General features: G+C 43.8%; 4 protein-coding genes across 4 annotated transcripts; 1 reads left to right on the top strand and 3 right to left on the bottom strand.

The window, feature by feature from the left end:
* Positions 1–458: 458 nt before the first annotated feature.
* On the bottom strand, positions 459–3,998 carry cd164l2 (CD164 sialomucin-like 2). Its single transcript, XM_037474635.2, has 7 exons — positions 3,439–3,998; positions 2,943–3,152; positions 2,518–2,604; positions 2,173–2,265; positions 2,049–2,081; positions 1,740–1,899; positions 459–1,515 (listed from the first exon to the last, which is right to left on the bottom strand). Exons 2-7 carry the CDS (start codon positions 3,019–3,021, stop codon positions 1,500–1,502), a joined length of 468 nt encoding a protein of 155 aa, XP_037330532.2. The 5' UTR covers positions 3,022–3,152; positions 3,439–3,998; the 3' UTR covers positions 459–1,499.
* Positions 3,999–5,406: 1,408 nt separating this feature from the next.
* gpr3 (G protein-coupled receptor 3) lies at positions 5,407–8,980 on the top strand. Its single transcript, XM_037474634.2, has 2 exons — positions 5,407–6,134; positions 7,392–8,980. Exon 2 carries the CDS (start codon positions 7,418–7,420, stop codon positions 8,408–8,410), a length of 993 nt encoding a protein of 330 aa, XP_037330531.1. The 5' UTR covers positions 5,407–6,134; positions 7,392–7,417; the 3' UTR covers positions 8,411–8,980.
* A 526-nt stretch (positions 8,981–9,506) lies between these two features.
* Positions 9,507–15,887, bottom strand: wasf2 (WASP family member 2). The gene is made up of 9 exons (XM_037474633.2): positions 15,763–15,887; positions 14,446–14,609; positions 14,157–14,291; positions 13,850–14,003; positions 13,094–13,211; positions 12,678–12,799; positions 11,944–12,102; positions 11,168–11,655; positions 9,507–10,747 (listed from the first exon to the last, which is right to left on the bottom strand). The coding sequence occupies exons 2-9, from the start codon at positions 14,576–14,578 to the stop codon at positions 10,590–10,592; spliced, it is 1,467 nt and encodes a 488-aa protein (XP_037330530.2). The 5' UTR covers positions 14,579–14,609; positions 15,763–15,887; the 3' UTR covers positions 9,507–10,589.
* A 740-nt stretch (positions 15,888–16,627) lies between these two features.
* Positions 16,628–21,091, bottom strand: LOC119219189 (probable methyltransferase-like protein 24). The gene is made up of 5 exons (XM_037474176.2): positions 20,657–21,091; positions 19,818–19,916; positions 18,985–19,121; positions 18,522–18,789; positions 16,628–17,508 (listed from the first exon to the last, which is right to left on the bottom strand). The coding sequence occupies exons 1-5, from the start codon at positions 20,987–20,989 to the stop codon at positions 17,206–17,208; spliced, it is 1,140 nt and encodes a 379-aa protein (XP_037330073.2). The 5' UTR covers positions 20,990–21,091; the 3' UTR covers positions 16,628–17,205.
* Between the last annotated feature and the right edge of the window lie 1,070 nt (positions 21,092–22,161).

Raw genomic sequence — 22,161 nt, 5'->3', positions numbered from 1 at the left:
AGCCAGCAGCACGTCAGGCCTGCTCTGTGCGTGTGTGAAATGTGTTTGTGTGTGTTGGGGGAGGGTGAAAAAGACCTGTATTCAGCCCTGTCCTTTTGTCAATAAACTTGGACGACAGCCACGCACTGCCTGGTTGGGAAACTCTCTTTTTTTTGTGCAAGCTTATTCAAGCCTGCCCATGTCCTGGCTCAGACCCCGCTGGGTGCATCAGCCGTCCTGCTGCTCCCTAAAGGCCTCAATCAGCGCAGTGTGTCCCCGCTGCATGCTGGGATACCCACAGGCACTCGTATACGTGACGATTAATAGGTTGATTGTTATTGCAGATACTGAGTGGCGCCCAGATTCCAGCAGAATCAGTTAATCAGTTATGGGTAAATCCAGCATATCCTGTACAATCTCTTAAACATAATACCAACTGCTCATTTGAATGCAAGCAAGCAGACACTCAAAGACACAGGTAGTTTTTCTTAGTTTATTCAGGTGGCCAGCGTTTTGAAGCATTTTTATGCTGAGTGGCATCACACACAAACCATGTAGGTACTTTTAAACTCAACCAGCATCACCATAAGTAAACCGGGTCACATCACAACTCTTTAAAGTCTTAATAAACATTTTAAAGCTGCTTTCTATACGATGTAAATATGAGCAGTTGAAACAGAAATCTTCTCTGAACTGAATTTATAAAAACATTTGGATAAAAAGAATCTTCGCTATGGATCAGCAGAGAGGTGCTCAATCTACTACTGCTCTGAAAACTAAGTATAAATGTTCCCAAACACGGGGTCTAGGGCCTTTGAAGAGCCGTTTCCTTAGGCTCTCCAACTAAATTACTTAAGTCACTGCAAGTAAATAAATGAAAGGTATAATATATACAAATATTACATTTTTAATTGATTCAAATAAAACACAAGATAGTTGTGCATCTCCACATGAAACACAGATGTCTTTTGGGATGATGAACAAAGTAATTCAGATTATAATTTTGGTCTATTTTAAGATTATTATTTTTTTAGTCTAAGTGACCTTTTCTCATACAACGTGTACAGTGGGATTAAATCAGTCTTTTTCCACAACCGCACCGTACTATTTACACAGTTGAAACGACTACAGGTCGCTTGTTGTTTGTAAGATGAAAACACTTGTTCTTGTGGGGAAAATTGACAGTAGTTATTGCTCAAAACAGGGATTTGCTGAGGATACTAGTGCCTTTTAGTTTCTCCTTTCTGTGATTGAGTGAATGCAGCCCAAATATCTTTAGAATATATATGCTATAAAAACACAGTGAACACACAAAGAGACACTCGTTACATATTGTGATATTCTGAGAAAAATATCATCTTATGAAAACATCCGTTCACCCAGGGGGAAATGTGGGGACCAAACCAACAAATGACCTCGGGCCTCTGGGGTCCGGAGGGGACACTTTTGTTGTCAGAACTTGATGCGTCGCACTCTGCTGTCCTCCAGCCTCGCCCGCCAGCCCGTCATACATCTTGTCTTCATTGTGGCTGCTCTCTGTATGAAGATAGGAATAATTTTGATTTGGACAGTTGGGTTTGTGATCAGAATCCAAACACAATCTAGACGGATGTCAAAGGGGAATCCTGCTGCGCATCGGATGCTGATGATAACTCCTGCCACCAGAGGCTGCTGCTGCTGCACCAAAGACTGTCACTCAACTCAACTGACACAGTCACGCTAAATTCTCTGTTCTCCAACACCTGCGTGGACAAACTCACATGGGGTCGTAAGTGCTCTGCTCTTTGGATTTGAGGAAGCGCATGGCGAAGAAGCCGGCGGCCTGCACACACAGCACGAGAATGATGCCTCCGATGAAACTGGACATGTCAAACTTGGCCTGGGAGAACTCTGAGGGTGAGTCGGTGTCACTTCCGTCACCTGGAGGGGAGAGAAATGGGAGAGGCTTTACAGTCGGTGAATCTACATTAAAGCCGCGTGTGGAGGAGAATAACAAGAATGACAACTTTTTGATCTTATTTTCTGGGGAAATTGAAGAGGCATTGTGGAACATTTTGCTCAGCTCTTACTTTCACCTCTTCCCTCAGCGACAGTCTCTACAACTGGGAAAAAGGAAATGTAATGAAAGTTACTGAGGATGCAGATCAAGACGTTTTGTTATTTCCGGTATTCCAGTGTATTGTTGTATTGTACCTGAGCACAATTCAGGCACTCTAGTCCAGCTACAGTTCATGCCGATGTCTGTCGGGTTTCCACCATCAGTCACACACATGCCTGTATCATTACCTAAGCGAGAGAGAACAAGCATTGTTTTAGTATGTGTGTGTGTGTATGTGTGTGTGTCTGCACACGTATCATGTGGCATTCTAAATAATTCAGTCATCTTGTATTAACCAGGGGAGCTTATGTTTCAGCAGCTTTGATGATTGAATTTCCATCAGAGGTCAGGGGTTCGTGCGTCGGTGTGTGGAGTGTGTTTCTGTACCTGTGTGTACCTGAGTATGTATGCGTATATGTGTGTGTGTGTGTGTGCCTCACCATTTGGACAAAGCCTCCAGACACAGTTCGTCAGGTTGAGCATGGAGTCACCAACGCACAGGTCACATGACTCGGCTTGAGAACAATCTGTAGGAGGGAAAAAACTGGCATTCAAATGGAAGTCGAGTGGCCGATGCATCCTCATCTTCCCACAGACACATTTTACCAGTTTTATCATTGCAAGACGTCCCGCCAGTCTGGACAATATCCCAATAAACAAAATTAAGAATGAATGCCAAATAAAACATAGCACATACTGGAGAATGAGCCATCATCACAGTTAATGAGAGGAGATGTTACCGGAGAAACACTCTCGAAAGAGATGAAATGGTGGCAAAATGCCAGTAGAGACATCAAATCACCAAATGCATTGAGATGGTCACACAGTAACAAAGTAAACATAAGACATGTGGATGGCCCCATACCTGACTCTGAGTACACAGAGGGAACCACTGCTAGAAGCAGCAGTGTTGAGACCAGGACCTTTAACGCCAACGGTTGCATCCTCACAGCCACAGATCACCTGCAACTGACAGCTGAAGACTGTTGGTGCTTGCAGTGAAATTTGTTTAAAAAAATAAAATATCCTCGAAAAGGTGTCCAATAGTTTCAGATAGAGATATGCCTCCTGGCTGCTACACAGAGAGAAAGAGAGGAGACAAGGAGATCTCTGTAACATGAGCAACACCCAGACCTGGTTTCCCCAGCAACCAATTACCAATTGGGCTACCTCAACCCTCCTGAAATACACACCTGTTAGGACGGAGTGACAGCTGTTTACTTTGGTGCACACACACACACACACACACACACACACACACCCACACACACACACACACACACACACACACACACACACACACACTTGGCCCTCAGGTGTATCTTTACCATTACTAAGTATTTTCCTTTCATACTACTCACATTGTCACGCAAGATGTTGGAAGACAGTGGGTTCAAGGCTGGAGGTCTGGGACACGGGAGACGTGTCTAGTTAAGGGATCAAAGTTCAAATCGAGTTTATCTTCCAAGAAACATGAATGTAGGAACCAAAGATATAAGATACTTCCATCCGGACCTATTTTTTCTTTTAAAAAAAAACAGTATATATACTTTCCAACATCAAGTCCCCCACAAATGAGTGTAGCAACCAGAGAGAAGGAAACATCCCCCAAAACAAGGTAGTTACATTCAACAGCTAATAGGCACCAGCTGAAAAAATGTCTGGCTAAGTCAGAATATCAGCACCCTCCGTTAATAAATCACGGATTTGTCTGATACAATAGTTCATGTGTCTTAAGTAATTAGTTATAATAGCTACATTTATACTGAGTGGGTGCTTTTGAAACACCAACTGACGTTAGAATGTGACTACAGGCCGCCTGTGCGTCATTACCACCAATGTGTCATTGACCGTGTGCAGTAATGCCCTAGCACCTGTCAAGTCATCAATAATTAAATTGACAATCAATACAGACAACACACCTAATAATTAAAGCAATTATTTTTACTTTACGTGAGACACTAGCAAATGTGAAAAATCCGACAAGATCACAATTAGTTGGATCACAAATCAATACAGTCACAAAAATGAAAAGAAAATATATGGCATTTGTACCAAAGAGAGAAGGTCTGCCCCAGGCTGTTGTTATGATTGATTGATGTCTGACTGATGGGCTCCGACTGGCTTATAAGCTCGATAACTCAGAGCTATGACCCTGATATGCAAAAGCAGCAGCACAAAAAAGTGTGAGTGACCTGCAGAGTCTTGCTTTGTGTTGTACGTGCACTCGCACACCCAGTCACAGCCAGTCTTCCTGTGCAGCGAGTCACGACACCTTTTTTCAGCCTCGTGCAAAGGATTCCACCATCACCGCTTCCTCCAGTCACACAGACATAGCTCATGCACTCCCACATCCCACATGCTCTCTCGCACATTGCCTGGGTACATCTGAGCAGCTCTACAGGGTAGCTGCTTTATGTGTCGGCACCAAGGGATTTTCCACATCCCTGTCGAACACAATCTCCTCCTTCACTGATGCTCCCATCGTTATAACACACTTAAAATAGTGAATAATTCGGCAATTCTGAGCTAATGGTGGTAAATACACATATCACTGAATAAAGATATGCACAGGCAAGAAAATCCACTTATTTCATACCTGAAAATCACAAGGACACAAATAAAATCCCCTACTTAGTCATGTGATGTATGTTATGATCAAATGTGGAACGATTTGGACATGCAGTAAAGTGTTCAGGTTAGAAAAGCAACTGTGATTTCAGAGAAATGTGGCGTTGCTCAAAATTGTGAAGGTGACAAACGTTGCGCCTCAGTTGCTTTGGATGACGTAGGCGGGCTGTGTTGGCAGGAAGTGCTTCCATATATGGCTCGAGAAGGACGAGATTCCCCCAGTAAGCGCATTGATATGCGCGACCACGCAGACAACTGCTCAGCCCACCCTGCAGCACCCACGCTCACTATGAAGCCGGGGAAGACTCGAATCCCCTGCTGATGTTAACACAGTGCGGGCAGGCCGACGTGTCAGGAAGCCCAAATCAAAAATAAATCAATACAACAGAAAACAAGCATGATTATTGCTATCTTGGTTTTGATCATTCTCATCATTTAAATCTTAACACATGCGTATGTTCATGACCCTATAATATTTCTAAATTAGTTGATCATAGTAAATCATCATTTAAAATTGTATTCACCTTTTGTGTGTGTGTGTGTGTGTGTGTGTGTGTGTGTGTGTGTCTGTGTTTGTATTCTTTAAGACCCGTATATTCAAGTGTCAAGATCAAATTTGAGGCATCAACACAAATAATACGAATACAAATAATGATAAACTAATACAATAACAATAAAAAAATAATATTAAGACAAACATGAATGCCGTATCTCTGTTTTAGCTGTCCTTGTCTGTTCAGTTAGGTCGTGGAGTCAACCCCAGAATATGTTAGCTCTGGGAGACATCTCCCCATGACTCATTCTGATGCGCTTCAGCACCGTGGACAGCGCCGGCACTGAGCTCTGCAGCTCACACCTCTGAGCCCCGCCCAACCCAACTAACACAAAACAATATCGTCTCAATCAACCAGGCTCTTAACTGAGACTATATGTATGTGTGTGTGCGTGTGCGTGTCTGTGTCGGGGTGGAGGGGAAGGAGGTCTATTCGTGGTCATTTACAAGAATTGAGAGCGAGAGTAAACCGCAGTGGGAGGGGCCACGGAGTTGCCGCATTTTTCTGAATGAAATTACTCCCTGCACACCCCCTCCCTCCACTCTCCGCGCGTCCTCGACGTCGGTAGCTCATTGGTCGACCCTACCAGTGGATGACGTCAGACAGGCTCTCTTGTGGATGAGTCCGCGCGCAAGAGCACCCATTCTGCCTTCCATGAGCGCTTCGGAGGGACTGAAGAAAAGGAGATGCAAGAGACGCTCACGAAGTGAGAATTTGGGGTAACTTAGATGAAGACAGGAACGCGTGCCGCACAAAAGGACTCTCATCTTAATTAGACTGGCACCGAGCATCACTGCGGACGGCATCGCCACATCTCCATCATTTGGCTTGGAACTTGTAAGAAGAGAGAGCAAGGGAATCACGTTTATAAGGTAAGATGAATGATCTATCATGTAGCCAATAGCACGTGTCTATGCGATATGTGTGCATGTGTCGGGGACCTCCTCTCTGGCGCAATGAACGTGCAAGTGTATTATACAACAGGATCTTCCGCACGGGGGATTGGGATTTTCCTCCTGCGCCTGTGGACGGAAGACCCCAAATATCTTTAAATTATTATTTTTAATCCCTCTTTTAACAGCCCAAAATAAATAATCTTAAAATATATATTATGTTTACAGTTATGCTGTGGTATTCCCCTTCAGCGGGCGTACAGTACAGATCGACATGTGCTAAAGAACAAGCAGATACCATACTAGAGAGCACAGGCGTCTTAATCTCGTAACCGGCGGATTCTTTAAATAGCCCAATGAACAGCACGAGCTCTCTCAATAATGAAGCATGCAAAGAATCTGTCCGAGGTTTGCACATGCATGTAGTTGAACATCATGTTTGCACATTAGAGTGTGGCTCGCTAACTGCATCGGAAAGTGTGTTTACAGATTGAATCGTAACATCATGAAAATATATTTACGATGTTTGATGCTTCAAGGAAGTGTACAGTAGAAAAAGTTAAAGTTGGACGCCAGTAACTGGGATTCAGAGTCAGTTAATAAACAAACTGATTAATAGCAGTCATGCATTCATGACTATTGATTCATATGATTTTCGTGACGTCAGTGACATTTCAGGAGCGAGAAGGCTAAGACTGCTGTATACAAATGTATTTGATATCATGAAAATCATGAAGATATTTACTGGCAACAGTAACAGTACAGATGGGTCAAGGATATATTTTGAATCGCAGTGTAAACTATTAAAGCTTATTATCATTATTATCCCACTCATTATTAAAACTCAACCATGGAACAAGATGAGTTTAGGCTAGACACCGGGAATAGAAAAATATGCAGTATTAGATTTATTTGTTTTAATCGCTCTGTATGATGATTTCTAAAACGAACAAGACAAAATAAATAAGGACAGGATATTGCAGGGCAGGGCATCTTAAATAGGGTACTATTTAATGGTGTGATAATCAATTTATATAGAGCCTTTAAATTGCAGGATTGTAACATCTTAAACTCTTCCTTACCACATCAAGCACCTCTTCTGCTCTTCCAGCCTCCAGTACAGCTCCACAAACTTAAACCACAGCTTCTGGTCAAGGAAAGACTGTTTAAATGACAAACAGGGAAACTACTGATCCATTAGAGCTAATGCCAACATCTTTTTTTCCTCTCTCTTAGGTTGTGTGTGTGACTGCTGAAAAGCCATGATCCTGAATGCCTCTGACCTAGGCTGGGATGAGTCCTCGGGTGCAGACCCCTTCTCCCCTCTTGACCAACTGGACAGCTCATCTACTTATGAAGTCCCGCCCCTCACGGTGTGGGGCGTGGCCCTGTGTGTATCAGGAACTCTCATTGCCACAGAAAACGCAGTAGTAGTCACCACCATCTTGGCAACCCCGTCTCTACGCGCGCCTGTTTTCCTGCTGCTTGCCAGCCTCGGATTGGCAGATCTCCTGGCAGGTGTTGCTCTGATCTTGCACTTCCTCTTCCTGTTCTGTGTCGAGCCCAGTGATTGGTCGGAATTGCTGACCTCAGGACTGCTGGTGACGTCACTGACTGCCTCGCTCTGTAGCCTGATGGGTGTTGCTTTGGACCGCTACCTGTCCTTAAGCCACGCCCTCACCTACGGCTCCAGCCAATCTCGTCACCGAGCCGCTATCCTCCTGCTGCTGGTCTGGTTGGGTGCATGTTTCATCGGGGCAGGACCTGCAATGGGATGGCACTGTCTAGGACAGCCAAACTCCTGTTCCGTAGCGCGACCTCTGACCCGGACATACCTATCGTTGCTGTGTGGTGGCTTCCTGGTAGTCGTCATGGTAACCCTGCAATTGTACGCTGGGATCTGCCGAGTGGCCAGGCGGCATGCCCACGCCATCGCTACCCAAAGACACTTCCTTCCTACCAACCACTCTTATGCAAGCAAACACAGCAGTGGAAGGGGCTTCTCGCGGTTGATTGTGATTCTCAGTGTGTTTGTGGGGTGCTGGATGCCTTTCTCCCTCTGGGGGCTGCTGGGAGATGCATCCAGCCCTCCTCTGTACACCTACGCCACCTTGGTGCCGGCGGCGGGCAGCTCGCTGCTGAACCCGATACTCTACAGTCTGAGAAACAAAGACATTCGTAAGGTGCTTCTCCAGGCCTGCTGCCCGCATAGATGCTCACAAAACCCACAAATACACTACCCTGTTGACGTGTAGACTGCCAAACTCCGCCAGACTCGAACCACCACATAGATCTATGCCAGACATATCACTGTTTGTGTGCCAAGATAAACACACAGCTGCATTGACTATCATCCAGATCCAGAACATGAAGTCTCCCACACATGCAAGAAGCTCTTCTCCGGGAGATGAAGTCCCTCTGCTAATCAGAATGTTCTGCACTGTCCTGGCAAGGAGCCATTTTGGGACTAAATGTACTGTCTTGTGTGTACTTTGTGCCTCATTCTCAGTCAATTGTAGCTCCACTGGATCCCCGGACTGAAACAATCACAGGGATGCTCTATACAGCCCCACTCAGAGAAAGTGGATTCAATCACCATTGGCACTTTATTGAGGAGAGGAAAAGATGGGGTTTAAATGTAATCCAAAGCTCAATTTTATTTACTTGAATGGCAAAACCACAATGTTCTAGATTTTTTAGATTCTATTTTGCACATGGTGTTGAAGGCCGTTTGAAGGTACTGACCATAGGTTCAGTTTGCACAGCCTTTTTGAAATGAATGAATATTTTATATTGATGAATAATAAATATGCTTTTTTTCTCTACTGGCCGACGTCAGCACTCTTCTTCTTGCTGCTGAGGCTTTTAGTAAGTTTGCCTTTACCTCTCAGTCTCTAACTCGATTGGGCACAGACCACTGCTTTCTATTCCCGTATCCTAAATTATTTGGTGTTATCGCCACCCTGCATCCACTGCGTTCTTTAAAATCCCACAGAGAAGTCTTACTATGAGGATAACTTGATTATGTAAATGGTTTTCTCATGGCCTCAACGACAATCCGATGATTCAGTTTCTCACTCCCTACGCAGTCGGCAGTGTGAAAAGGTTTCCACCACCGAAGAAGATGACTCGCGGGTAAACTATGGAGTCTTATTCCAAGGCTTTAAATTCTCGGGATCCTTGTTATCCAATACAACACAGCATTCATTCTCACCAGAAAAAAAATATAAACAATAACTCCGTAATTCCCTCTCTTTATTGGAATAACAATAATCATATGTAAATTTAAGGCAGGAGAAGCTTTGGCAAGACATGCTGTGTGTTTGTGCTTCACCACAGGCAAATTTAAAATAAAAAGGCACTTGAGAAATATGAAGTCCACACTAAACATCAGTCAGTTCCACATTTGACTGGTGGTATTTTTGGAAGAAGCTGATCAGTTGCCATTGTGGATACCCAAAATAAACCTTCACTGACAACTAGTATTAAAAAAGGCACTAATCGGGCAGCAGGATAAACGCTGCCTCCGTCTCCACAGAAAGAACAAAGAGTTAAAAACAAAATCTGCAGGAAGGAAATGCGTAACAAAGGTCAAACACAAGACAAAATGAATCACGTTTGTGTCAAATGTCTTCAAACGTTGAGGATCGCATCGAACACCCGAGGTGTCTGCCATGAGCCATTGCTCCCAGTCACGCTGAATAATTAATACGCGAAGGTTTCTAAACTACAAACACGTTCCATCCCATGTGAATTGTTCTCATGGCAACCACGGAAAGAAAGAGGAGAATACAAAAGTGGGGAAAGGACAAGTGATTAACGAAGTGGTGCTTTAAAAGGGATATGAAAGGATTGCATAATTATCTTTAGATATGATTCAATGTTACATAAACTTTACATTTAATTCATCACATAATCTCAGTGGGAATGTTTTGACGTCAACACTTGGTGTCTTCCTACTGAGCATATACAGATGTACTATATTATCTCTATTATCCTTCGCCATAATATACTAAAGCAGAACAAATCAGAAATTTAGCCTACCGGATGCAAATAGACACTAGGATAAGGACAGAATTGATCCGTTAACACACACTCAGCAGAGACGTCATAGGAACACTCACATAAATTACAGCGCTGTGTCATTCAATGGGAGCAAATAGGGACACAGCCAGGAACACTTACACTCCATCTTTGGACTTTATCGGAATAATGTTGGATAAATAAAAACAAATGGTTCAAGGAATGTGATTAGTAACAGGTCACTTGCACATAGGATGTGATGTGTGCAGAACACACTCTGACACACACACACACAGAACAGGGACCTCGGCTTTACTGGTACTTGAGGGAATTGGAATGGAAACACAAGGCTGTTGTTAAAGGCTGAGGAAAGGTACGGAGGTGGTTGTCAAGCTGAAAAGGGAAGAACCATTAATCAGACCACTCTTCCTCGCCAAACTCGGAGGAGTCGTCCTCGCTGTCGCTGCACTCCACAGCGATGCGACGGGACAGGATGGCGGCCACATCATTGCCGATGTGATCCCTCTTCTCCTGCTCCCGCTGGGCCTCCGTTTTGCGCAGGTTAAAACCTGAAGGGCGTCAGTTACAGTGAGTGAGTGAGTACGTGTTGTAATTCGTGACAGAAGGTACTGTGTATTTCATATCGAAGCAGTGGTGGAAGATGTTCCGTTTAAGGTAAATACTTTGTTACAATCAAAGATTCTGCATTAATAATTTTACTTAACCAAAAAAAGTAGTGTAGAAGTGTAGTTTAGGTGCTCTGTAAAGTTTTTAGCCCCCAGTAACACCATGGAGTGAAGGTTATACAAATGAGTAGCTGTAGGTGTGATAAAGAACATTATGACTAACGTGCCCCCGGGAAGTAAAAGTGTTTGTCAAACATTGAGACCAGGGAAGTGTGTGAACCAAGTCATTAAGTTTTGAAAAATCCTTATCGGAGATCCATTCCACATGTATAAAGTCGACATGGGTTTCGGGTGGTGTCTCACCTTGTCGGATGGCCTGCAGCAGGTCACTGCGAGGATCATCGGCAGACTCAGGCTGAGCTTTTGGAGCAGAGCTAGGTTGCGTTGCCGCAACGGATGGAGGAGTGGGTCCGGAGCGGTCAAAGGATGAGGGAGGTGGGCCAGGGGGAGGTGGAGGAGGAGGAGGAGGAGGAGGACCACCCCCGCTAGAACACGCAGGCATCGGTGGTGGTGGAGGAGGAGGAACAGTGGACATAGTAGGTGGAGGAGGGGGAGCAGGTGGGGAGGGATAGGCAGAGGGGGAGGAGGAGAACGGAGGAGGGGAAGGTGGGGTGTCGAAGGAAGGAGGAGGCGGTGGAACCCCAAAGCCAGGGGGTGGGGGAGGGGGAGGAGGTGCAGGGGGAGGGGAGAGGTTGGGGCGAGAGTTGGGAGGTGGAGAAGCCATGGGGGGAGCAGGGGGAGGGTGGCTTGGACTCTTCGGGGTTGGAACTCCGTATCCTCCGTCATTATACCTAAAACAGAGAGTTTAATATTGAGATGAGGACAAGTTAGATGACCAAGTAGTTGAAAGTAACAGATCTTTTTTTTTGTTGCTCCAAGGAACAAATCTTTTTGAAACTGCAATATCAGAAGCCCATTAAAGCGACTGAAAGTGAACAATAGGTTTATACTCTTATTATGCTGCTGTTGAACCAGATAATTTTAAGAGGATGTGTTTAGGACTGCGGAGCAGTTGTACATTCAGCACATGTAGAAGAGGGCGGCAGCATGTGTGGGCTCGCATCCAAGATCCTACTTACGCAATGTCTGGAGGTGGAGGAGGCAGGAAGTCATCGGGCCCAGAAGGAGAGAGAGGGGAGCCAGGTTCATGAGCGTAGGAGCCGGTACTCATCTCGAGGCCTTCGGAAGTGAAGCCATCTCCAGATCCAATACTGCCATTTAGGCCCTCAGAAGAATTCCTTAAAACAAATGGAAAACATCACTTTCTGCCCAAAATAGAGTTTGCACCTTAATTCTCTGAAACCGTGACATGCGAAGGACCTTGTTGATAATGGGATCCACACAGCAGTCATGTATATTTTGCTTATTTGTTTATGAATGAATGAATGAGTAGCTCTTTTACTAGCAAAGTGTAGTCTCTGATTGTTTTCCTCATAACGTCCGAGTAGTGATTGAGTTAAAAAAAGAAGCAAGGAATCTAGATCAATACTTCTAACCAATCAATTTTAAAACAATTGTTTTCTTTCTATTTGATAAAAACGTGGAGATGAATAAATAACCCACAGAAGAAAAACCGTATGGCCTTCTGTGACTCGTGTGTTTGTTTACTGCACTTTGCCATTGAAGGCCAACTTCACACCCAACCCCCTGAGAACATCTTCAGACAGGACATACCAAACATATCACAGTGTACAGATTACTTGATAAGACAGGAGAGAGTGAAATTTGACCATGCGGCCCATGTAACATCATGGAACCAATTCTTTACTTGTTGCTGCATAGACTCCCACCTCACGTCACAGACTCAACTTACATCAACTCATTCTTTGGGTCCACAAACTCCTCTCCCATCTTTCGCCGTTCCCATTCATCCTTCCGGGTTTTGATCTTTCGCGGATTGAGTGTCCGTTGGTTAAGATTGTCTTTCTTCTCCTTCTACTCAGAAAGGAAAAAGAAAAAAAGAGTCACACAGGGTTGGAATAGCTTATATTTAACAATGTCCCCCTTGTAACAGCTGCATCGCTGTTATGTTACTTGTTTTGTGTGTATACAATAAGACACTTTATTGTCATTTTAGACTTGAACCTAAATCTCTTTCGGCTACGTTACAGTGACAATCCGCAGGACAGAATCAAAACAAGACAATAAGGTGGAAACAAGCAGGAAAAACATGAGAAGATGAATACTAAAACGGCATTGTGCAACAAGTTACTCATGAAAATGTCCTACCCTGTGCTTGCGTCTCTCCTTCATGATGTCCTTGGTGTCCTGCAGCATCTTCTCTTTCCACAGATCAAAGAAGTAGGAGGGATCCGTGTAAAACTTCAGGGCCTCCTTTCCATCGTCCCTGTAATCAACAGTTTTAAGAACTTCATGAAAACATTTCGGTCCCAGCTACACTTTGTCATCTTGTGTTAACAGCCAAACAGTGTCTTTTGTGCAGTAAATAAACAAGCCATAATCAGACTTCCCCTTATAAGCCCAATAAAAGACTGAATTCAAAAGAGGCACAAAAACTCTGTAAAGAAATGTCAAAACCAGACAAGGATCCCATTCAGACCACACACACAGATGGTCTTGTAACTAAATTGTACAAACTTAAACACTCACTCTGCGCATCACGGATGACACTGCTGTGGTTACTGATTATATAGACTTCACCCACAGCCCCCTTCTCTTCTGATTTCTAATTAATCCTTCATCTGATTAAATTTAATGCCTAGTGCATAATTAATGTTGAAGATCTCAAGGATCGATCGATCTATATATATATATATATTAAAACAATAATAATCATAGTACTAATAGTCCACCTTCTTTTGAGACCCACTCCTTAATGCATAAGCATCATACAGGTAGATTTAAATAATGTATAGCAATGAAATTTGATATAGCAGGTAGATGTTCTATGTATTCCATGCATGTTGTGTTCCAACAAATGAACGTGAGCTATGGAGGTGGATCTGTGAGTCTGCTGAGCCCTACCGGTATTGGCTGAGGTAGTTAAGTGGTGGTGGCGGATTGCAGGTCTTGTAGGTGTCCTGTACAGGCATTGGGAGAGACGGCCTGGTGAACAGCTGCTGGTCCTGGGTCAGACTGCTGCGGAAAGCCTTACGGGTAGTGATGGCCTGAAGGGAGACTGAGAGAGAAACAGGCCGATGAAAAAGAGAGAATGTTATTGCCCTGAAGAAAAGGCTGTTATATTAATATGGAAGCTGAATGGGTCAGTGCATAATCTGTATACAACGTGTTATATTCAGTGATTGTAACAGCAACATTCAGGAGTACTTACCCTCCTCTTCTTTTGGGTCCAGCTGGGTGACTTTAACCTGCAGGCGATCCACTCGATCTCCCAGTGTATTAACTCTCAGCGAAAAGGCTTGAGCCTGGACGAACAGCTCCCCAAATACATCCTCCGCATATTTGCCTACGTACACACATTATTCCCAGATTAGAGTATTTGTCCAGTGCATCTTCAAAATTCCATTCCAATAAAACCTTTCATAAGAACGCACAAGTCTTTGCCACGTGTCAATAACCATTTAAATCACATGTTATGACACCTCAACACAAACACTTACTGAGGCTGCCGAGCTGACGGATGATGTTGGCCAGGGTTATATTAGTGACACATTCCAGTTCACTGCGGATGTTGGCTGGGATGGTCTGGCGACACACATGCCGTGGCTCGATGTTCCTCGTAACCAGAGGCATGGTGAGACGTCGTGGGCAGAGTTGCCCAACCCTGATGAAGAAGAGAAGATGAATTAGGCAAAGACATGCAACATAAAAGGATTGAAAAGACACCAGTTAAGCTTGGATAGTTAGAAATCTAAATTAGAAACAGTTGAGTCTTCAATTAGCCTACTCGATAATATTCAGTCAAAATATTTAAATTTTAAAAAAGGGGTTACCTTAAGTTTATAAAAATAAGACAATCATAGCATGGTCAACAAAAAAAACAAAAATAATTGTTTTCAATGGCAAATGAGTCACATGATCAAGACAGGCGTGTATTAATAAACCCTGAGCTAGACAGAGCTAAAGCAGAAGTAAAACTAAAACGTGTGACTCTCCCTCTGCATCCATCCATTTTAAGCAAGACCAGAATACATACATATTTAGTAGAAGGACTTCTGGAAAAAAAGACTATTTAAACTATTTAATTCTGCCTGTGATGTCATGAGAACAGTCATGAATGCAGCCATGAATGCAACAATGGCCCTATTACAATCCAGAGGTAACGATTTTTGCAAAATTATGCTCACAGAAATGTGAATATTTCAAAAACAAATTGGATAAATCAGCCAGAGTTTTTGCGTGACAAAGTAAATTCAACATATAATAGTGAAGTAACTTGGGAAATATATGCAGATGACAACTCCCATACATTCAGTGACCGGAGATTCTCCATGGCAGCATTGCCTAATTAGAAGATCTTTCATGTTAACGCTGGAGCTTAAAATAATAGTGAGGTCGTGGCTAGGTGGATTCAAGTGTGAATTTGAGTTTACATGTCAACGAGCCTTGTGCAGTTTTCTTTTTATTGATTGAACGGGTGGTAGTAACAGCTGAGCACAGTCGACTTGTTCCGCTGTGTGGTCAGGGATATGAGCGGTGACGCACAGTCAACCCTTCTGTCTCATGGACACACTGAATGGTTTATGTTTCGCTAACAAGTTCACTCTCTGGGCTACACCTTTTCCCCCAAAAGTGGGAAACGCTACGCGCGTACATACACCTTGGTTCAAATGGGCTAAAATGTGACATGGGATCTCGGCCTTGTCTGAGCAGGAAGTAACTTGTCGGCGCCTCCAGTATCGAAGGAACAGATACACGAACGTGTAATTACGCCCTTTCCTTTATGAATATAACACCGCCTAAGCATATTTACTTACCGTAAAAACTGAACGCTGTTGTCTCTCTCTTACATATACAGTCTGGTTGTTATCTCCTGTCAAGCTTTCCACCAGAAACGTTCGGCGGTACAGTACACCGAGAAGCTAAACAGACATACCACGTCCCGGGTTTGCGAACTTCTGATTGGTCGACCGACTGACTTCCTCGCTGCTGATTGGACACTGCACCTGTCACCTAATTTGGTCAAAAACAGGATGTGGAAGTTTCAACGCAAATAGCGCAACTCCGCCCTGACTAGTGGCGGACATCTGTCCGTAATTTGCGTAACTTAGGGTGGAGGCAGAAGCACATTCTTGCGCGCGCTCTAGCGAGTTGGAACGCGTCCGAGGAATGACGGGCATTGCGCTTTATGCATTACAGCTCACTGTTGAGAAAAGCACTTATGGAGATAAATAGCGGTCCGGTGAGCCTTCCTTGGTCAGAGTAAAGTGCATCCTTCAACCTCAATTCAGCCATTTAAAATGGAAGTACACAGTACACTGGAAGTATGGTGGAACAGGCAAACCAGTAAAGATTAAACAAACATACGAGAAAAGGGGAAGATGTGGTAAATGGTAGAAATTAAACTCATATGCACTTATATATGTGTGTGTGTGTGTGTGTGTGTGTGTGTGTGTGTGTGTGCGTGCGTGCGTGCGTGCGTGCGTGCGTGTGTGTGTGTGTGTGTGTGTGTGTAAGGGTTTTATAGTTTTGCAAATGGATGCACAGCCAATCGAGGAGAGGAAATTAGATGTAATGTACATATTATATAAGACTCCAAACTGTGAAATTCAACCAATATTTTTATGAAACGTCAACCTTTTGTTCCCCAAGAAAAGAAAAACTGCTAGTCAAGGGTTTGGGGCTTTATTACGTATTTTATTGTGGCAACAAAGCATGTTAATACGTTTCTTTCACCAATACGCTTTGCTAAAATGAAAGCCTCAATGCAAAGAACAATTGCACATTGTAGCATTTATGGCCTATAAGTGATACACAATACATTAAATAATGTGCCGTACACTCAAAGTTCAGGTGAATAGAATCGATCCAAAAAGGATCGCATTGTGATGCAATACATTACACTGATAAAGTCTGAAAAAAAAACTAAAAATGTGTTGGCACCTGCCAGACAGCTGTTGATATCTCAAAACGAGAATTATTACGTCGTTGCGCTGTTGCCAAGTTAAATCAGAAAGCCCACCTTCTGCTCCATATTGGGTCAAGTTCTTTGACAGTCACAACAGTATTTCGTCTTCCAGTGGAGTCACTCAAAGGCAGTTCCTTACATCTCCATGAGAGGGAGACGTCATGTTAACTGTGTTTGCCTGAAATGACTTGGGAGGAGGTCCCAACTATTTGGAAATCAACCTTTACTTTCTTGTTTGAGGCCGTCCAAAATGTTAGACCATAGGTGTACACTTGAGTTCAGTCATGTGTCGTCATCCTGTGTTGACCCAACTGAGTATGTAGGAGCTGTGTATATTTTCTACTGTCTGTTTCAGGACACTGTGCCCCTCTCCTGCAGAGCTGTGGACCAGCTGGAGTCCAGAAGCTTGGAGACCCCGTAGGACACTGAACCAATAGCGCAGCACTTCCTCGTTGGTTCCGCCCACCTCAAACCCGGCCCATTGCAGATGAACCTGGACAACCAGATGATGAACACTCTGCAGAGTTCCCAACTCGATCCAGTTCTGGAAAACTCGCCACTCAGCACTTAGCAGGTCTGCATACAGGAAATGCACCTAAAGAGAATACATAACATTGGGAAGAAACCACACATTCAATATTGTTCTGTAACACTGCAAACACGTGTATTCACAATAAACATACATTGTTTCTTGCAAATTTTTACATTTTTAAGTTTTTTTAATTTCCATATGAGATAACAGTATGGTTATTCTTTTAATACTGATCCTCATGCTATTGCATCAAAATAAATTCACATCAGCAGACTGTGAAAGTGTTTATACGAAGCACAATCTCATGTTACTGTCTTTATTTTTAATAACAACAACATTGTAGTGGCCATTTGTCTTTGCGACCAATAAACAATTGTATCAAATGGCCACCGATGCACCGCTACTTTCTTTTACGCAATAGATCGGATTTTCCAAGCAGACTTTCCTTTTTGTTTCCATTTATTTTGCTTACAAAACAACCCAAACACATAAAAACATAACTTGACTGCCTTTCCTACCCCGCACTCCTACACAGGTAAAAACTATATATCAGGTGCATGCTGGTCATATATACCTGGCTATGCCCTTAAATAACCTTCAGGTGCACAGAGTATTACCCAATTAATCATCATTGGTCATCCAATTAACCAACCAATTTTTCCAAACTATGTATACATAATAACTGCAAATTACTAACTCCCACAAACATGTGATTGTTTAATGTTATTGAGAACGGTTTCTATTGCATGCTTGTTGCTTTGGAATCAACAACATAATATGTTAATCCAAAATGTCATCAATGAAAGTCTTTGAGCACTTTGTATAAAGTCAACCAAAACATACTCAAACTGAAAGTACGTGGGTCCCTCTTGTGGCTGCAGGATGTAACTGGGCCAAAGTGTGATTCACTTACTTGAATTGTTTCCATGGCAGCCAGGGATGGCGCAGAGCCCTGTTGCTATGGGAACATTCAAGTAAGACAGCTTTCTGGGTATATTGGGGTGAAAAGACTCTAAGGTATGTTTGTTTGGCACTCTTTCTCCATGTGTGTGTGTGTGTGTGTGTGCATGTCTTACTGTGTGATGTCCCAGAGATGCCATGATGTCTGCTAGTGTTTGAGAAACACTACCCAGGTTGCTTCTTGAATTCGGCTTGCGCTTCCTTGGAGCTCGCCACTCCAGCCACATCTTGTGCTGGCTGACCACGCCTCCATCACCATGGTTGCTGGCCAAACTGTTGCCACGGTAACCACCAGATGCACGGGAGCTGCTGGGATCAAAACTGTGGACTTCACATCCCAGCCCTGTAACAGTCTTGAGAAAATCGGCGTCCAACCCATCCATACTATAGAGAAAGCAAGAAAAACAACAAGAAGATAGACAGAACAGCAAGGGAGAACAAAGGTGGTTTGAAGATCATTGCATGGACGATTACATTTGCATTGCACTGTTTATTCCAATTGTGGCAGAAAAATGAATGCATAATAATCACAGCACATGTACAGACGCATGGACATATTCTGCAGACATATGAGCATACCTAAAGGAGTATGCAACACACGGCGTATCTGCTGCTGGAAGGAGCCATTCCTCAGCGCACAGCAGCCAGTGGGTTGAATCAGCGGGGGCCTGGGCTGCCTGAGCCTGACCTGGAGACAAAACCCTGGAGCAGTTCAGCTGGAGATGTAGAGGAGAGGAGAGAGTCACATGAGATAAGCTGATTAGAGGTCGGAGAACAGTCCCAGTCATTCAGAATTAGAAGTAAAACTAACCCGAAAAAGAGGAAATTAAGGAAGTTTTGCAAGAGCTTGCCTGTAGGAATTTGTAGGAACATTTTAAAGAGGCAGTAATGCAAGTTATTACATTATATTTCAGGTATTGAATAATCAACACAGCATACTTGGTTCAATATGTTTTCCCCAACTCCCCAGCATCCAGTGTTACATAAGGCTAGTCTGGAACTGAAAGTCCTTACTGGCTTCAGAATTTCCAGATATCTGCTGCCAGGATGCTGACAACGCCTGACTGATCATATTACTGCTATGTTAACTGCCACAGTCTGCAGTTGAAGAAAAGTGAAGATTTTATTGATTATTTTCAAAGTTGGTCAGGATATAACTCTTGGCTACATCAGATCCGTAGCTGGCCACAGTGCATTCTTAACCAGTACAGAGAGGGTTCAATATTTTTGACCAGTGCTTCCCTACTGAACAAAATGCAGCAGTTTCACACCGTTAAAATACACCACATAAAGTAAATTCAATTAGATTTGTCCAAATTGTGTTTAGATAGTGTTTATGATGTTAGTGGCCTTCAACAGTCCAATCACAAATGTCACACATTGTGCTTTAGGTGATGTTCTGCGAAGCCCACCTGTGGCCTGGTGACATACGTGATGAGACGATTGAGTTCTGCTGTGAAGGACGGCCCGTCTGCCGCCCATGGCTGCACCTCCAGTGCTCTGGATCCTATCTGGTAAAATGCCAAGAATACACACCAATGTATTATATCAATATATACGATATATATCATATATATCTGAATGACACTAGCATGTTTGTGTGGTGGGTTGAGAGCGTGTCTATCTGCTGCACCCTCCCGCCCCAGGTATAAATGCAGAGGAGGCAGGTCATAACCTCTGACCTCAGTCTGGCTGGTAACATTTGCCTGAGGCAGTGTAACATACAAACACACACACACACACACAAAGCCCCCTACTTCTCACACTGAACCCTGTGGTCACCATGGCAACCTGTGCAGGGAGTGTGTATGGGGGGGGGGAGATGATTCACTAGAGTGAGTCAGAGTTTAGCTTTGGGCAGAAAAAGAGAATGAAAGAGAGAGAGCGGGAAGAGTGAGGGGAACGCTTGAGGGAAAGGGGACACACACACACACACAGATGAAGGTTGGAGCTTTAGCCAACTGAAGGGAAAAAGGGAGAACAGCCGTCACCTCTTTCTGATCAGAGGTCAGCTCTGTGCTCACCCTCTCACCTGTGCCACAAAGTGATGCAGCATAATGAATAAACTGCACGAGGAAACCACAGCAGCACGAGTCTTTTTCTGTATCTGTATTTATAAACTGAGCATGTACAGTTTCCTCCTATCTGCAAAATTCAGTGAATTTGTTTTGGTAAAAAGTCTGTTGACATCAATATATTCTTTCTGTGGCAGTGTAAACATTGGAATTACATGTAATCTCGCGCGCTGTACCTGGCGCGCGTGCATCTCGTTCTCATCCTCATACGTTCGTGCGAGCTTCCTTCTCTCCCCATCCTCGGCCTCTCCCTCCTCCCCCACCTCCTCCTCCTCCTCCTCCTCTAACCCCGGACGCCGGGACGGGAACCCTCGTTGGCGTGGGCTCCTCTCCGGCTCGATGTTGATAACGGAGAAGGCCACCTCCTGCTCCCCCTGCGCCCCCGTGGCTCGCGGTGACCGCGGCCCGACGCCGAGCAGCTGGAGCGCGAGGAGAAACGGAGGGATTAGGAGAAGTATCCCCGGGAGGGGGACGCTGCCGCGGCCACACCGCCGCGCACAGCTCCGCATACTTCCTCCTGTGTTTCAAACTTCTTCTGTAGGGGAATGGAGGAAAGTCCCTGCTGAGAACACCCCTCCTCCCCTCCTCCCAGTCTCCTTCTTCTCCTCCTTCTCAGTCTTCCCTTTCTTCTTATCCCCGGGGGGAAAGTTGCGATGACGAAGCACATTCCTCGGTCAAAGGTGGCCTTTTGGACACAGTGAATGCAGCTTTACTTCACCCAGTTTAAATTTAACCTAAATGTTGGTTTAAAAACCCTACTGGGTTACACGTTCACATAACTTCTCACATGAAATGAAAAGCCACATTTTAAATTTAAACGAATGTGCTAATGTATATTCAGATTTAGCTGATTGAGAAAGTTGTTGATGAGTGAAACAAATCTCAAGAGGATCAGTGAAAGGATCAGAAATATTGCACAGCTTGACGTATTAGTTCATTAGGAGATTCACATTTTTCATAAACTATATATTTATTTTAGAAAATAAATACGATTTTTAGGCCTGCTTTGAGTAGCTACATTTAGCTGGTAATAGTTGAAAAAGATGCCTATCTTACATTGTGGTTTCTAGTTTTACTCATGCAAGTCAATTATCTGAATTATTTTACCCTTTGATTGAGAAATAACATTACTGTATGTGATGGCGTATAAGTATGGATTTTAGTTGGCTATAATTTCATTGAAATACTGCTATTATGTATAGTAACCTACAAAATAAAAGTGGGAAGAAAGCTGTGGCACCTTCTACCTCTGTGTCCGTCCTTTGAAGCGCTGTCGACAGTGTGTGTTCCCTTCCACGTACAGTGGAATGTCAGCGCAAACACGTTTCCTCCGGCCATGTCTAAGTCTATTTAGTCAGCCTGTTGACAAACTGTACACAATATGCAGCCAGTAAACTCCCCCCATCTGCTTTCTTTCGCTCTCACTCTCTCTCTCTCTCTCTCTCTGTCTGGCATGTGCATGCAATCACACAAGCTGCCGATGTATAATATATATATATATATATATATTTATACGTTCCCCACTGAGAATACAAAATGAGTACGGGATCACGTCCCATCGGCCCTCTGCTAACAATAGCCTTCATGGCTATTTCCTTATTTGGAACTATTATGAAATATTTGTACATTTTGTTTCAGTAGCTTTAGGACCTCTCCGACACTATTTTTTTTATTTCCACCA

Source organism: Pungitius pungitius, chromosome 17, assembly GCF_949316345.1.
Source record: "Pungitius pungitius chromosome 17, fPunPun2.1, whole genome shotgun sequence".
Taxonomy (NCBI): domain Eukaryota; kingdom Metazoa; phylum Chordata; class Actinopteri; order Perciformes; family Gasterosteidae; genus Pungitius; species Pungitius pungitius.
The sequence above is the reverse complement of the archived record's forward strand: the minus strand, read 5'-3'. Positions and strand labels throughout refer to the sequence as shown.